General features: G+C 43.2%; 2 protein-coding genes across 2 annotated transcripts; both read right to left on the reverse strand.

The window, feature by feature from the left end:
- Positions 1-6,993: 6,993 nt before the first annotated feature.
- LOC123412000 (cortical cell-delineating protein-like) lies at positions 6,994-7,652 on the reverse strand. Its single transcript, XM_045104958.1, has one exon. It carries the CDS (start codon positions 7,572-7,574, stop codon positions 7,176-7,178), a length of 399 nt encoding a protein of 132 aa, XP_044960893.1. The 5' UTR covers positions 7,575-7,652; the 3' UTR covers positions 6,994-7,175.
- Positions 7,653-16,279: 8,627 nt separating this feature from the next.
- Positions 16,280-16,969, reverse strand: LOC123413039 (cortical cell-delineating protein-like). The gene has a single exon (XM_045105984.1). It carries the CDS (start codon positions 16,890-16,892, stop codon positions 16,518-16,520), a length of 375 nt encoding a protein of 124 aa, XP_044961919.1. The 5' UTR covers positions 16,893-16,969; the 3' UTR covers positions 16,280-16,517.
- Between the last annotated feature and the right edge of the window lie 657 nt (positions 16,970-17,626).

Raw genomic sequence — 17,626 nt, forward strand, 5'->3', positions numbered from 1 at the left:
TCGCACTTTATTAGATATGGTACGATCTATGATGTCTCTTACCGACTTACCGCTATCATTTTGGGGATACGCATTAGAAACTGCAGCATTCACCTTAAATAGGGCACCGTCTAAATCCGTTGAGACAACACCGTATGAACTATGGTTTGGCAAAAACCTAAGTTGTCGTTTCTTAAAGTTTGGGGCTGCGATGCTTATGTGAAGAAACTTCAACCAGAAAAGCTCGAATCCAAAGCGGAGAAATGCGTATTCATAGGATACCCTAAGGAAACTATTGGGTATACCTTCTATCTTAGATCCGAAGGTAAAACCTTTGTTGCCAAGAACGGATCCTTTCTAGAGAAAGAGTTTCACTCAAAAGAAGTAAGTGGGAGGAAGGTAGAACTTGATGAGGTAATTACACCCCCTCTCGAACAGGATAGTAGCGCAGCGCGGGAAGTTGTTCCTGTGGCGCCTACACCGACTGAAGAGGAAGTTAATGATGATGATCATGAAGCTCCGGATCAAGTTATTACTGAACCGCGAAGGTCCACAAGGGCACGCTCCGCAACAGAGTGGTACGGCAACCCCGTGATGGAAATCATGTTGTTAGACAACAGTGAACCTTCGGACTATGAAGAAGCGATGGCGGGCCCGAATTCCAACAAATGGCTTGAGGCTATGAAATCCGAGATAACATCCATGTATGAGAACAAAGTATGGACTTTGGTGGACTTGCGCGATGACCGGCGAGCCATAGAAAATAAATAGATTTTCAAGAAGAAGACTGATGCAAACGGTAATTAATGTAACCGTTTACAAAGCTCGACTTGTCGCAATGTGTTTTCGACAAATTAAAGGAGTTGACTACGAAGAGACTTTCTCTCCCGCAGCGAAGCTGAAATTAGTCCGAATCATGTTAGCAATTGCCGCCTTTTATGATTATGAAATTTGGCAAATGGACGTCAAAACAGCGTTCCTTAATGGGAACCTTAAGGAAGAGTTGTATATGATGCAACCAGAAGGTTTTGTCGACCCTAAGGGTGCTAACAAAGTATGCAAGCTCCAGCGCTCCATCTATGGGCTGGTGCAAGCATCTCGGAGTTGGAACATTCGCTTTAATGAGGTGATTAAAGCGTTTGGGTTCATACAGGTTTACGGAGAAGCCTGTCTGTACAAGAAAGTGAGTGGGAGCTCTGTAGCTTTCCTCATACTATATGTGGATGACATATTATTGATGGGGAATAATATAGAGATGTTGGAGATCATAAAGGCCTATTTGAACAAGAGTTTTTCAATGAAGGACCTTGGAGAAGCTACATACATATTAGGCATCAAGATCTATAGAGATAGATCAAGACGCCTCATAGGTCTTTCGCAAAGTACATACCTTGACAAGATATTGAAGAAGTTCAATATGGAAAACTCAAAGAAAGGGTTCTTGCCAGTTTTGCAAGGTATGAGATTGAGTAAGACTCAGTCGCCGACCACGGCAGCAGATAGAGAGAAGATGAGTTCTGTCCCCTACGCTTCAGCCGTGGGCTCTCTAATGTATGCCATGCTGTGTACCCGACCTGATATAAACCTTGCCATAAGTTTGGTAGGGAGGTACCAAAGTGATCCACGTATGGAGCACTGGACAGCGGTCAAGAATATCCTTAAGTACCTGAAAAGGACTAAGGAAATGTTTCTCGTTTATGGAGGTGACGAAGAGCTCGTCGTAAAGGGTTACGTCGACGCTAGCTTCGACACAGATTCGGATGATTCTAAGTCACAGACCGGATACGTATATGTGTTGAATGGTTGGGCAGTGAGCTGGTGCAGCAGCAAGCAAGCAGTCGTGGCAGCATCTACATGTGAAGCGGAGTACATAGCTGCTTCAGAAGCAGCTCATGAAGGAATTTGGATGAAGGAGCTCATCACCGACCTTGGAGTGGTTCCAAGCGCGTCGGGTCCAATGACACTCTTCTGTGATAACACTGGGGCCATTGCCATAGCCAAGGAGCCCAGGTTTCACCAGAAGATGAAGCACATCAAACGCCGCTACAACTCCATCCAGGACCATGTCCAGAGTGGAGTGATAGATATTTGTAAAGTACACACGGATCTGAATATTGCAGACCCGTTGACTAAACCTATTCCACGAGCAAAACATGATCAACACCATAATGCTATGGGTGTTCGATACATCACAATGTAACTAGATTATTGACTCTAGTGCAAGTGGGAGACTGTTGGAAATATGCCCTAGAGGCAATAATAAAATGGTTATTATCATATTTCCTTGTTCATGATAATCATCTATTGTCATGCTATAATTGTATTAACAGGAAACAGTAATACATGTGTGAATAAATAGATCACAATGTGTCCCTAGCAAGCCTCTAGTTGGCTAGCTCGTTAGTCAATAGATGATCATGGTTTCCTGATCATGGGCATTAGATGTCATTGATAACGGGATCACATCATTGGGAGAATGATGTGATGGACAAGACCCAATCCTAAGCATAGCACTAGATCGTATTGTTCGTATGCTAAAGCTTTTCTAATGTCAAGTGTCTTTTCCTTCGACCGTGAGATTGTGCAACTCCCGGATACCGTAGGAGTGCTTTGGGTGTATCAAACGTCACAAAGTAACTGGGTGACTATAAAGGTGCACTACGGGTACCTCCGAAAGTGTCTGTTGGGTTGGTACGAATCGAGGTCGGGATTTGTCACTCCGTGTGACGAAGAGGTATCTCTGGGCCCACTCGGTAGAACATCATCATGAGCTCAATGTGACTAAGGAGTTAGTCACACGATGACGTGCTATGGAACGAGTAAAGAGACTTACCGGTAACGAATTGAACAAGGTATAGGTATACCGACGATCGAATCTCGGGCAAGTTCTATACCGACACACAAAGGGAATCGTATACAGGATTGATTGAATCCTTGACATCGTGGTTCATCCGATGAGATCATTATGGAGCAAGTGGGAGCCACCATGGGTATCCAGACCCCGCTGATGGTTATTGGCCAGAGAGGTGCCTCGGTCATGTCTGCCTGTCTCCCGAACCCGTAGGGTCTACACACTTAAGGTTCTATGACGCTAGGGTTATAGGGAATTATTATACGAGGTTACCGAAAGTTGTTTGGAGTCCCGGATGAGATCCCGGACGTCACGAGGAGCTCCAGAATGGTCCAAAGATAAAGATTGATATATAGGACGGATGGTTTCGGATACCGGAAGTGTTTCGGGCATCACCGGTAACGTATCGGGACCACCGGGACCACGGAGGTGGCCCGGGGGACCACCGAAGGGGGGCGACGACCCCGGGAGGTAAGGTGGGCCAAGTGGGGGTGGGAACCAGCCCCTAGGTGGGCTGGTGCGCCTCCCCACTCAGCCCATTGCGCAAGGGAGAGAAAAGGGGGGGCAAACCCTAAGCGAGGTGGGCCTAAGGCCCACCAGTTGGTGCGCCACCCCCTCCTCCCCCTTCTGGCCGCCGCACCTCCCATCTGGGGGGGCTGCCGCACCCCCTAGGGTGGGAACCCTAGGGGTGGCACCCCCTCTACCCTCCCCCTATATATAGTGGGCACTTTTGGCCATTGGAGACCAGACTTTTCCCTCTCCCTCGGCGCAGCCCTGCTCTTCTTTCTCCTCCTCTCTGCCGGTGCTTGGCGAAGCCCTGCCGGGAGACCTCGTCTCTCCATCGACACCACGCCGTCGTGCTGCTGGAGTTCTTCCCCAACCTCTCCCTCCTCCTTGCTGGATCAAGGTGCGGGAGACGTCACCGGGTTGCACATGTGTTGAACGCGGAGGTGCCGTAGTTCGGCACTAGATCGGAATCGCTGCGGGTACGACTCCATCAACCGCGTTCTAGCAACGCTTCCGCTTAGCGATCTTTAAAGGTATGAAGATGCTCTTACCCCTCTCTCGTTGCTGGTCTCTCCATAGGAAGATCTGAATATGCGTAGGAAAATTTTGAATTTATGCTACGTTCCCCAACAATACCTTCCTTCTAATACCTTGAAGCATAATGAATTGGGGTTCACTAAGAGCCTACAGCACTGCTTTGCAAGCATGGCTTGATTAAAAATCACCAAGTCCCTGAATCCCATTCCTCCAAGATACTTGGGCGAGGATAGCCAATTAGAGGACCTCCAATGAATTTTTTCCTCCCACCTTCCATTCCCCACCATACTGGAGATAGGTCTATGCATGTTCTCACATATTGATATTGGAATTTGGAAGCAGCACATTACATATGTCCGGATGGCTTGAGCCACCGACTTTAGAAGTACTTCTCTACCTTCTCTGGATAACAGTCTTATCATTCCACCCATTTAATATCCTCCATAGCCTCCGAGTGAGGAAATTAAAATTGCTTGTTGTAGAGCATCCCACCCAAGAAGGCATGCCAAGGTAAGTGGCTTGTAGAGACTCATCTCGGACTCCTACCATGTTCTTTACTCGTTCCTTCACCCGATTGTCACATTGATGTGCAAAGAAGATATATGACCTGTGCAAGTTGATTTTCTGACCAGAGCCTTTGTAGTAGGTCTCAAGAGCAATTTTAAGTATGTTTGTGCTTCTATTGTCGCCCGCCACAAAAAATATGCTATCATCATCAAATAAGAGGTGGTAAATAGGATGGCCTGCTTTTCTGTTCTTGATTTCTCTAATGTCCCTTATTGCTTCTTTTAACTGTAGAAGACAAGATAAACCTTCAGGACATAATAAAAATAAGTATGGGCTGATGGGATCACCCTGACATATGCCTCTAGTAGGTACGAAAGGGCCAGTTAAGTTCCCATTTACTTTGACTGCATATTGTATAGAGGTCGCACACCTCATCACCGATTCTAACTAGTTTCTATTAAAGCCAAATTTAACAAGAACCCCTTTCAAATAAGGCCATTCAACTCTATCATACACTAGTAGAAAAGAGGGCTTTGGTCCACTTGATAAAATCCCATTAGTCTTGGGCCGACCCATGTGGGAGGCGGGACACCAATATTTTTTTATATATTTTTCCTTTTTTCTTTTCTGTATTTGTATTTTCTATTTTAAAATAATTCAGGATTACAAAATATTTCCATTTTCAGGAAATAGAGAAATAAAAATATATTTGAGAAATCATAAATATTCGTGAATTCATGAAATGTGCATGTTTTTGAAAAACATTTGGGAAGTCATAATTTTTTCAAATTTAAAATAATTCATGATTTTCAAACGAATCTTTGCATATTCAAAGATCTTTCATGATTTTGAAAAAAAGTCCGGGAAAGAAATAAAGTGTGTGGGTTCAAAAACAATTATTAAAGATGGAAGAAGTTCATGAATTAAAACAATATTCACGATTCTGTAAAAAATGTCCATAAAAAATGTATTTCAGTTTAAATTGTCCCTGAATTTCGAAGTTCATCAATTGAAAAAAGGTTTGTTGAATGAAAGTATGTTCATGGTTTTCAAAAACAAATTTATTAAAAAAATTATGATCTTCAAAAAGTTTTTCCAAAATATAAAAATATTTATCAATTCAAAACAATTGGTTTAACTTTAAAAAAATGTTCATGATTTCAAATAATGTCCGAGAATATGCAAAAAATACGAATATAAAAAATGTTCACGTTTCAAAACATGTCCATAAATTGAAAAAATGTTTATGATTTCCAAATGTGTTCACAATTTTCATATTTTTTCAATATTTGTTTTTTTTTAAAAGACAGGAAAATTGAAATTGGAAATAATGAAAAATATAATAAAAGGCAAAGAAAAAAAAATGAGAAATGAAAAATTAAAATGAAAATGACATAATAAAAGAAAATCAAAAATAGAAAAGAAAGTGGAAAAGGAGAAAAACGAAAATGAGAAAGATGTAGAAAAATAAAAAGAAGCAACAAAGAAGAAGAAAATAAAAACTGACTCAACGAAGGTTCTAGAACTTCCGCCAACTGAAAAGAAAAAAACTAGACTAGGATGGTCCAAACGCGGGACAATCTCGGGAGGGGGCTATGCACCAGCTTGCTATAGAGCGACCTACATGCCAAATTGGAACAACAGAGCAAGACATAGTCATGCCACATATGCTTGGTTGTCTCATGACAATCGACAGGTAGCCCTTTGACTATGTACCAAGCCACACATGTAGGTTGTATCACCAAAGGCCTAATTATTCAGCCCGGCGTCATCGCGCACTTGAGTATTTCTTTCCTGTGTGGGCTAGATGGGCTTGATTTATGGATGACACCGTGAAGACCTCTTATGGCAAGGCCAAGTGCACCGTACTCATCCAGGCCTCGTATGAATAACCTCTTTTCCCTCTTAATTCTCTTGTTTTAATACTTCTCCTAGTTTCTAATTTCTTCTTGTTTCGAAATTTCAGACAAGCATGGCAGGTTTGGGCTCGATCTGAAGATTTTCTTCCTCGGACCGTAACAGAATTTGGTTTGTTCAAGAAGCTCAAGTAAGTCTTCTTTTTACCAGCAAAAGAAAGAAGCTCATGTAAGTATTTTTCTTAGGATCTTTTAACCCAAGAAAGGATATGTGTCCTTGTTGCTCAATCGTTTTTCCGATCTCCGACTAAGACATCCTGACAAGAACGGCGCCCAAATATTTCGCATGACCATGGTTCCTATATACAAGCTATACATTATGTTTCAAAAGTATGACATATATAAATATGCCAAGTTCTGTTGCTTTCATGCTTAGCACCTTTGGTTAACACCCCCAGGATAGCAGGTATACATTTTTAACCAGGGTAGTTATAATTAATTCTTTTTGCTTCCGAGCACCCATTGTATATAGAGAGATTTACACTAGGATGTCAATACCATCATATATTTTGTTGTTGTTGACACTGCCTTATCAAACTAAATAAACAAAAATGATTCTTAGATCCTGCCTTGTTCCTAAGTTACATAAGATTTTTTGTGCCGAGGAGGGCTAGGGTATATTTACTAAGCTACATACACTAGGATGATCTTTTCTCTTGACGAGGAGGGCTAGGGTTCCAGCCGAGAGGGAAGAGAGAAAACCCCAACTTGAACAAATTTTATATTCCAAGGTGCGTGTACAAGTATGTATATCCTTTTACAAATATGCAAATCGTGCATTTAGATACCATAACGGGATACAATGACCCTGATGATCAATCACGAGCTTATCAAGCATGCATGCACGAGCGAGGGAGCCCATGCAATGGATGGATGCATCAGATGGGGCAGGTGAAGTTGGTTGGGCACTTCTTGCCGCACTGGTTGAGGAGGAGGGTCAGGTCGATGGGGACGTTGAGCTTAATGCCGAGGATGTTGGCCCTGATGGCGGTGCAGAGGCACACGGCGGCGTCGAGGTCGGCGAGCCCGCCCAGGAGTGGGCAGCACTGCTCGTTCGCCGGCACGCCGATCTTGAGCTTCAGCAGGTTCAGCACGTTGGCGCACACGCCCAGCTTCAACGTGTTGATCGAGCAGCTGCCCCCGCCGGTCGACGGCACGGACGGTGGAAGGATCGGCGGGGTGGGGACGACCGGTGGGCAGTAGGGACCGCAGCCCTGCACGGCGGCAAGGAGGACAAGGTTCAGGGCGAGGAAGAGGGCGAGCTTGGAGGGCGCCATTGCTACTGATCGTTTGTGCTGGTATGTGGCTAATTAAGCTTGTAGGGTATGCTAGCTTGGGATGGTTTTCTTGGGTTGTTTGGGGGTGGTACTTATAGACCGGGTGTGGTGTGCAAGTGCCTTCATGTCATCATCAATCGAGGTAATTAGTTTCAATCTTGCCGTGGTAATTTCCAAAACTCATGTGCAACCATTATTGTACTCGCATGTTACGGGTGTGACATCCATCATTGGAGCTTAATCTGTTCGCTAATGAACAAAAACTTGAGAGCTGTGCCATGAGAGTTTCCTTTTGTTTCCAAGAAGAGTACTCCTATATGCATGTTGTCTGCTGTGTGTACATAAATATTTGATGGCTTACAAGTGTGGCCATAATAATCTGGAGCACAGGATCGGACAAAGGAATAGATATATCTGGCATGGCAGCTCTAGGAGCTGGCTTACCCTGATCATCACGTTCACGGAGACACAAATAGGAGTCGTACGATTTTGATTCCATGTGTCCATGATACCTTTTGTACTCTGGTAAAGACATAATTTCAATGAAAAAAACTATCACTTGATGCATAGCACGAACATCACAAGGACAAACCTAAAGATAAACCACACCGTCCACCGAGCTACAATGCAAAAGAGCTTATCCTGAACCGACACAAAGCACCGCGTCTTGACTGACGCCGAACAACACCGAAAACCAAATAACTTCCGCAGAGTGTCTCTTGTCGACGCACCAGCCACCCTTAGCGCGTGAGAGAAAGATGCAGATCAATGACAGGACTCGATCCACACCGAAAAGTCACCGTCTTGAACAACCGGTGACAGACATATATAGTGCCACTTAGGATCAAAACAAGGACCGCGGCGGACTCCGAAGTAGAGCAACGAGGAGTCAGCCTTGTCTTCAAACACAATGCTCCTAACAGCTCCTGGAGGACGAAGGAGGTGGCAAACACGCTCGACGATGCCTCCAAGGAAGGAAATGACATCCACGGGTGTCACCAACACCGGCTCAACCAAAGCCGTGCAAGATTTTCATCCGCGCGTAGCCCACCACCTCGCCTCCATGGACTTGGTAGCACTATCCAAGAAACTTCATACCGCCGCCACCGCAACACTTGCCGATATAGCTGCAAAGCTAAGGACCAAGGACCGACCACCAGACAGGGAAACCGCAGCCACACCATCCACTCCCAGCCTGCACAAGGAACCGCACCCGACCAGCACCTCCAGCCAGGTCCAGGACCGCCCACAATGGCCGTCACCCACTCCAAGGGACGGTCTTGCCGCGATCAGACCCGCCTCTCCACGCAACCCAGGCCAGCACCGCCGCTTGCCACGCTGCACAGAAGTGACCGACCGCTCGCTGCTCGCAAGACTCGATTATGACCAAGCCATCGCAGCGTCGCCACCAACCTGCCTGTGGGAACCCGCCGGTACCACCAGTCGGCCCCGTCGCCACCGAAACGCGCCACGATCTCCGTTGCCAGACCCTGCTGGCCCACTGCATCACCAACCACCATGCCATGTGTCGGCCACAGGTTTATTATACTAGCTCATTGGCACGGATGGACACGTGTTTTTTTTGCGTCAGTCATAATGTGTTTTGTGCGAGGCCGAACGAAGGGACGATCCTGCCATCCAACGGCTTAGAAAATTGGCTGACACTGATTCTTTTTTCATATATCTGACGTATAGGCGGTCCTAATTTCAATACTGCTTGAACGCCATGGTGCAAGATAGAGCCTAGAAGATTTAGTTGAAAAAAATATTGAGTAAAACAAAATAGTTACACATTATACAGATATTACTTTCGGCTAGTATATATATGTTGTTGCGTGTTAAATTGTATTTTATCAACTTCAAATAAAATTTAAAAATATATATGTGTTTATTGTCACACCCAAATGCCACCTGCATTTTTTTAATGGGAAAGCTTAAGCGTGTTGACATGTGCAAAAAAACAAGTCAAAAGACAAATGATACAGTTAATTTAATTTTTCACGCTGACAAATAAATTCAGAATTCTCGTAATTCAATTTTAGGTTACTATTCACCAAAGAGTATATCTATACCTAGTGATAAAGCAAGGTGTGTTTCTTTAATTCTTTCATATGTTCATCCATATTATATTTTCAGATTTTTTCCTATCCGATGTTGTACTATTTTTTGGTCCGTCCCAAAAACTATCCGAAAAATGTTCGACCAAATAAAATGTCTTCCAGGGTCCCACTTGGGCCATTTGGGTCATTTACGCAGTGCCCACCTAGGCCTGCTCCCGGTGCGTCTCACAACTGGCTGGGCCTTAGCCTAATTTATACGGCCCACCTGGGTCTAAATAAAGAACGGTGATAATAGAGGACTTCCAATCCAAAATGTCCTACTTTGCAATTGATTCGACGCAATGATCAACCGAGACAACTAACTATTATAATTACATACATGTTGTATGATATTTCAACGATTTTAAATGAGTAAGTAAACATAATTGGGCCTTGTCTCTCAAGATGTATTCGAACCAGAGGACACTAGGCTTGGTTCCAGCCCGAAACGACTGAAAGACGAAAAATTAATCCATCCGAGATTTATTCGAAAAGAAAGGAAGATATTATATTTATTACTGACCGAGTTTTCTGGAGAACAAACTAATCTTCATTAACTGAAAAGTTAGACTAACCATATAGCGCCACTTTTTACATCGGACCATCTATCACCTCTCTCGAGATTACCCTGGTTTCGGAATTTAGGGCTTCTCGTTGCCGTATCATGTGCATGAGGCCTCCATTAGCTCATTCTAAGAAAGGCATGGCTTCTAAGATCTTTGTCGACTTGATTGAATGTTGCCTCGCCGCTGGCTTCGAGGCAACATCACATCTGCACACCCTCATTGTTCTTGACGTCCGCCACCCTCGCGGTTCATGGCTTTTATCCGGATGTCCTTGCATGTACAATCGCATGCTGATGCTTCATCTAGAGCCTATCTAGGTAGCCATAGGACCCGACGCTTCCAGCACTCCTCTTCCAGCGAGCGCCTCCATCTCGCCTGCTGGTGCTGCAACCAATGGTCGTCGTTTCCTCCCTCCATGAGCCTACATACTGCCGATCCCTGCATGAGCACACTGTCGAGTACTACTAGGGCCTGGAGATCCAAAGACACTGTGTTGCTGATCCCTACATGAGCATACGATCGAGTACTACTTGCGCGAGGAGATCCAAAGACATGGCCCTCCATGGCTTCAACATGGTAGAATCCACACGCTGGACAAAAGTAGTTTTTGGTGTCGAAATTTGAAACAAATGGCTGCAACGCTTCAACGAATATTTGGACGTGGATTTTTTGAGCTCGGGCTTCCAGACACCTCTTGTCCTTACAGTTCAATGTTGCTTTGAGATCCGTACTATACAATTAACTTACCACATGAATTTTTTCTCTTTTGTTTTCTTCAAAACAAGACAATATATGAACTTCAAACTTTGCAGGAAAACAAAACATTCTTACTACAATATGGGAAAAACAATTAGATTTGTGTCTGACATAAATATACAATATGAGATTTGTTTGATTTTTTTTTAGTATTTTCGATTCATCAAAACATCTGAATGTTTTTTTCCACATTCCAGTTAGAATGTGTTGTGCTGCAAAGTTCGAAGTTCATTTGTTGTGCTATATGGGAAAAACAAAAAAAAAGTACTTGCACGAATCGCGATGTGGAATTGGATGGCTAGATAGGGGGATGCCTAGAAGCCTAAGCTCCACAATATATTTTCGTGGTAATTTGATGGCACCAACGCTCCAACGCAAATTTTATACATCAAGGTTAGCTTCTACAATCTATGCTGTTATAGTAGATGTTTCAGAGAAGCAGTTCCCTATAAATTATTGGTGGTTAAATTTTTTTAGACATCAAGAAGCATTCATAATTTTGGCAGCAACAATTATAAGGTGCGCCATACAAGCATTACTAGTATAATATCCATGCATTGCCACGGGCTATGAATATATTTTTATCAATTGCAAACATAGTCACAATACATGTAAAAATTTACATGCATAGAAATTATAGCATGTAACGATGAGAAGTAATTAAAATCCACTTCAGTAATCCAATTAATTATCTTTTACAAATAAAGATCTACTTGATGTGTTTAACATAGTTTTGTACAATGTGAGGAATGTTGTCTTCAACTTCATTGCATGGCACAATGTGAGCCGCATCCTTATTTTGATGAGTTTTAAATTGTGTATATATATATTTCTAGAAATGACTTGTTATGCTATGTGACATTGATGTCAACGTATAGAAGCTCCTCCTTTTTACTTTTTTCTGACAGGAAACAAAGCAGCCACTCCTCTCACTCACGCACCGCACAGCTGCCTTCTACTCTTCCCGCACAACCAACCAGACACCAATTGTCACCGCATCTCATCTCCCCGCCAGAGAGTATCCACCACCATCTCCCCCAGACACCTCCCCTCCATGCCATGGCGAAGCCCGCCCACTCCTCTCCCCATCATCTGCCCTCTCATACATGGCTCCACCGCCTGGACGCTGAGCTAGCCCACCGGTCTAGCATCGTGGATAGTTGGGTCCTCCCTGGAGGTGCAAAAGGGATCGCAACCGTCTGTTAGTGCTAGCCATGTAGCTGACCCATTCGTATGTGAGTTGCACAACCTCATGTGGCACTGCGAGGAGGGATACACCTTCATCATCGAGGTTGCTCACCCCAGGCCGATTTCCGGTGCCATGGAGTGCACGTGTCATGCTAGGGCAGCCGCCAAGGAGATGCGACCTTCTAATCATTTTCCTTGCCCAAACCATTCAAATCCGATGTAGCTGCCAGCATGTCTATCGTTCCTATCAATTAGCTTTATGGATTACATGAGAAGACATTTACGTGTGCGCGCGTCGCAACACGTGATAGGCTTGCAAGCGCAATCCTAATCCCCCTAATTTTAGTTGTGAGGCTGAATATCTAATCTCATTAATCCATCTCCCTTGATTTTCAGAGCGTGGATGTCTATGCATCTCTCCAATCTCTTGTCCCAGATTTTTAGGGAAAGTTTAATAGCAACCTGATGAGAGACGACCTCTAGTTCATGCACATGCCATTTCCTCATACTATCTGAAGGGAGTATCAAAATCATAATTGCGTAGCTTTTAGTTTTTTGCTAAAAGTTTAGGCGCATCATTTTTTTGCGCCGGGCATGAAGGAAAACCATTTATCTAGACATTTGAAAGATGCAGCAGTGAGACTCTCATAACAACAATTTCCGATTGAACATACAACCCTTGAACAGGGTGGAGCCCCGCCATAGGTCCACTATATTGGTTACAAATTTACAATTCTCTAACAACTTTGTGCCATTTTTGGACTATTTGTTAAAACTAAGATGATATTTAAGTTAAATTATATTAACTGACACCCCACTACTATGATCGTAGGCTAGTCATTTCCATGGGACATGCAAACTAGTTATACTATATTGGTTACAAATTTACAATTCTCTAACAACTTTGTGCCATTTTTGGACTATTTGTTAAAACTAAGATGATATTTAAGTTAAATTATATTAACTGACACCCCACTGCTATGATCGTAGGCTAGTCATTTCCATGGGACATGCAAGTTGATCGTCCTGTCATGCAATTAGTCTATGAAGTCTACGCGGTGCTAGTATTCTGATATACATTGCGGGTCTGGTTATTCTATTTTCTTGTAGTGTAGTATGACCAGTCAAGTGTTCACATGTATATTTAATTTTCCATGTTGGCAGGGTTGCGTGTTAGAAAAAGGCATATCTATATATGCACGTCATTACGGCAGGGTTGCCTAGCTAGCTGTACGTGTGATGGATGTACTAGGATATACTAATGTGGATTCATCCAGAACTTGCTATCTCAAGCTGTCTGAATTTCACATATTGTTGGTGTTTCACTAATCACATAAAGATACTACTTGTAAATTAGTACTTCCTCGGTTCCTGAATATAAGTTTTTTTTCAAATATTCTACTATGAACTACATATCAATAAAAATAAATGAATCTACAATTCAAATTATGTCTATATACATCCGTATATAGTTCGTAGTAAAATATCTAGAAACACTTATATTTAGAAATGGAGGGAGTATAATACATTTATTCTAGATCACTAGTCTATGTCTATACCTATTAATAAAAGGATAAATGTCTCTACCCGTCCGTCGTACCTTTTGGAAACAAATAAACCCAATTGTTTCTTTCACGGTCCTGATTTTAAGTGAATCTTAAAAATATTTTGTATTTTACTAAAAACTTCCTAACCTTTCGGTTAAACGACCTACTGTCCTGTTTTAAGTGAGTCCAGAAAATCTTCTATGTTTTCTAGAAACCCCTTGATATTTCGTTCCATAAACCTAAAGTCAATAGTCCGATTAAAGAACTATGTAGACATGTCCCGAGGTACTCCTCGGTCAATATCCAATAGCGGTACCTGGATGCCCATATTGGATCCTACATATTCTCCGAAGATCTTATCGGTTGAACCTCAGTGTCAAGGATTCATATAATCCCGTATGTCATTCCCTTTGTCCTTCGGTATGTTACTTGCCCGAGATTCGATCGTCGGTAGCCGCATACCTATTTCAATCTCGTTACCGGCAAGTCTCTTTACTCGTTCCGTAATACAAGATCCCGTGACTTACACTTAGTCACATTACTTGCAAGGCTTGTGTGTGATGTTGTATTACCAAGTGGGCCTCGAGATACCTCTCCGTCACAAGGAGTGAAAAATCCCAGTCTTGATCCATACTAACTCAACGGACACCTTCGGAGATACGTGTAGAACACCTTTATAGTCACCCAGTTACGTTGTGACGTTTGATGCGCACAAGGTATTCCTTCGGTGCTAGTGAGTTATATGATCTCATGGTCATAGAAACAAGTACTTGACACGCAGAAAACAATAGCAATAAAATGACACGATCAATATGCTACGTATATAATTTGGGTCTTGTCCATCACATGATTCTCCTAATGATGTGATCCCGTTATCGAGTGACAACACTTGCCTATGGTCAGGAAACCTTGACCATCTTTGATCAACGAACTAGTCAACTAGAGGCTCACTAGGAACAGTGTGTTGTCTATGTATCCTCACATGTATTTGAGTTTCCAATCAATACAATTCTAGCATGGATAATAAACGATTATTATGAACAAGGAAATATAATAAACTAATTTATTATTGTCTCCAGGGTATATTTCCAACAATATATACCAACTCACTACGAGGTCAACATATTCGCTACTTGACTAGGTATTTAGATATATACGTACATCAAAGTAAGTGAAGTAGTATATTTACACACCAGTTTTAATCTGATCCACATAATCATGCATACTTAGGGTCATACATGACAATGTTGTAGAAAAACATACATGATTACATCAGTAACAATTTCTCCTACAATTTGTTCAATGGGATCATGCCATCCTTATGAAGTAAGGTCATTTCATCACCATACTTCTTTGAACCGGAAACAAGGAGCCTAAACCTATCAAATATGCATCTCGGACTGAGAGAAAATCCAGCCATAAAAACATAACCAACTGGGTTGAGCAGGAGAGGATGGAGCCATGCATGGGAGGGGAGAAGATTGTCGTATTAGCTCCGATTTTGCCAGTAGCCATGCCTTGAAGTTTTGCCTGCCGCTCGTCCCCTACCTCGTCCTTCCCCTCCTAACAAATGAGGCCCTGACCGGTCAGGAGAAGGCAGGCGATGTGGTTCGACGTGCAGAAAAACCATGAGAAAAGCCCCACTGATGTGACATGCCAGTTGGACTTTACAATTGAGACCCATCGGTCAAAACGCTCACAAAATTTTAAGCAAGGTAAATTATGGCAACATTTTTGCTAAATGGATTAAAACAGATGAAATCGCGTTAAATCGGGTAACTAGTGTCAAAAATATTAATAGAAGGTAAAAACCGGAATTCACTCTTTTTATTATTATGTGTGTCCTTCTATGAACATGTGAGTCAGTTAGATGCCACAACAAGATACAACAATGTATGATTTGTACATATTCACTATAGAATACATTATGCTAACTTAAGTAGCGAATTGAGCATAGGTAAAATAGTTAGCTTACTTGTGGTGGAATCAGACCACCAGTTAGACTTGGCACCAATGCTCAAAATTTTCTATATTTATTCAACTCTCTCCTTAATAAGTTTGAACTGCTTACCACAAATGTCACATGGCGATGTTCGTTCAGTTAAAGAAGATGTTTCCATCTATCATTAAACGTTTCTGATGACTTCATCAATCTCAAATGTTGTGCTAACTCAATATCTCGGAGGCCCTAGTAGATATAGGATGCGTGTGTATGTTCATATAGGTGAGTACATGTACATGTACGTGAGCGCATCTGCCATTGTATATATAAAAAAAACTATGCGTGCATGCACTTATGACATCTACGAGTGTACGTCTTGCGGGATAATCAGTAGTACGATGCATGCATCCTTTAATTTTTTATGGATCAGCTAGAACGTCAAGATGTAAAAGGTGACATTGAAGAAGAAGAAAATCTTCAGCAAGATTTTTAGTTTTATCAAGGATCATCTAATGCATGGGGAAAGATGTGGATCTGATCATGATTGATGCAATCATGCATGTACATATGAATATACAACTCAAGAGCTGGCATATCACGAGTCGACTTAACCCAACTTGAACAACCTTTCTATTCCAGGTACGTGTACAAGTATGTATATCCTTTTACAATATGCAAATCATGCATTTAGATACCATAACGTGATACAATGACATTGATCAATCACAAGCTTATAAAGCATGCATGCATGAGCGAGGGAGCCCATGCAAACGCCTGACATATGAACTGTAACAGTGCGCGCGTATGACATGCAATAGCTACGAGTAAATCGATGGATAGATGGATCACATGGGGCAGGTGAAGTTGGCGGGGCACTTCTTGCCGCACTGGTTGAGTAGGAGGGTGAGGTCGATGGGGACATTGAGCTTGATGCCGAGGATGTTGGCCCTGATGGCGGTGCAGAGGCACACGGCGGCGTCGAGGTCGGCGAGCCCGCCCAGGAGTGGGCAGCACTGCTCGTTCGCCGGCACGCCAATCTTAAGCTTCAGCAGGTTCAGCACGTTGGCGCAGACGCCCAGCTTCAGCGTGTTGATCGAGCAGCTGCCCCCGCCGATCGGCGGGGTGGGGACGACCGGTGGGCAGTAGGGATCGCAGCCCTGCACGGCGGCAAGGAGGACCAGATTCAGAGCGAGGAAGAAGGCGAGCTTGGAAGGCGCCATTGCTACTGATGGATCGTGCTGGTATGTGGCTAATTAAGCTTGTAGGCTATGGTAGCTTGGGATGGTTTTCTTGGGTTGTTTGGGGGTGGTACTTATAGACCGGGTGTGGTGTGCAAGTGCCTCGTTCATGTCATTATCAATCGAGGTAATTAGTTTCATTCTTGCCGTGGTAGTTTCCCAAACTCATGTGCAACCATTATTGTACTGGCATGTTACGTGTGTGACATTCATCATTGGAGCTTAATCTGCTCTTCACTAATGAACAAAATCCTGGGAGCTGTGCCATGAGAGTTTCCTTTAGTTTCCAAGAAGATACTCCTATATGCATGTTGTCTGCTGCGTGCATATAAATATTTGATTGGTTTACAAGTGTGGCCATAATAATCTGGAGCATAGCATCGGACAAAGGAATATATCTGGCATGGAAGCTCTAGGGGCTGGCATACCCTGATCATCACGGTCACGGGAGACACATATAAGAGCTGTATGGTTTTGATTTCATGTGTATATTATATCTTTCGTACTCTGGTGTATTATACTGGCTCGTTGGCAGGGCTGGACACATACACTAGTAGAAAACGGGCCTTTGGCCTGGACCCTTTAGTCCCGGCCTGCCTCTGGGCCGGGACTAAAGGCCCGGCCACGTCGCCCCAATTCTCATATCCTACCTCGAGGCTTTAGTCCCGGCCCGTAAGGAGCCTTTAGTCCCGGTTCGTGTCCCAAGCCGGGAGTAA

The sequence above is a fragment of the Hordeum vulgare genome, chromosome 7H (genome assembly GCF_904849725.1).
Source record: "Hordeum vulgare subsp. vulgare chromosome 7H, MorexV3_pseudomolecules_assembly, whole genome shotgun sequence".
Lineage (NCBI taxonomy): Eukaryota > Viridiplantae > Streptophyta > Magnoliopsida > Poales > Poaceae > Hordeum > Hordeum vulgare.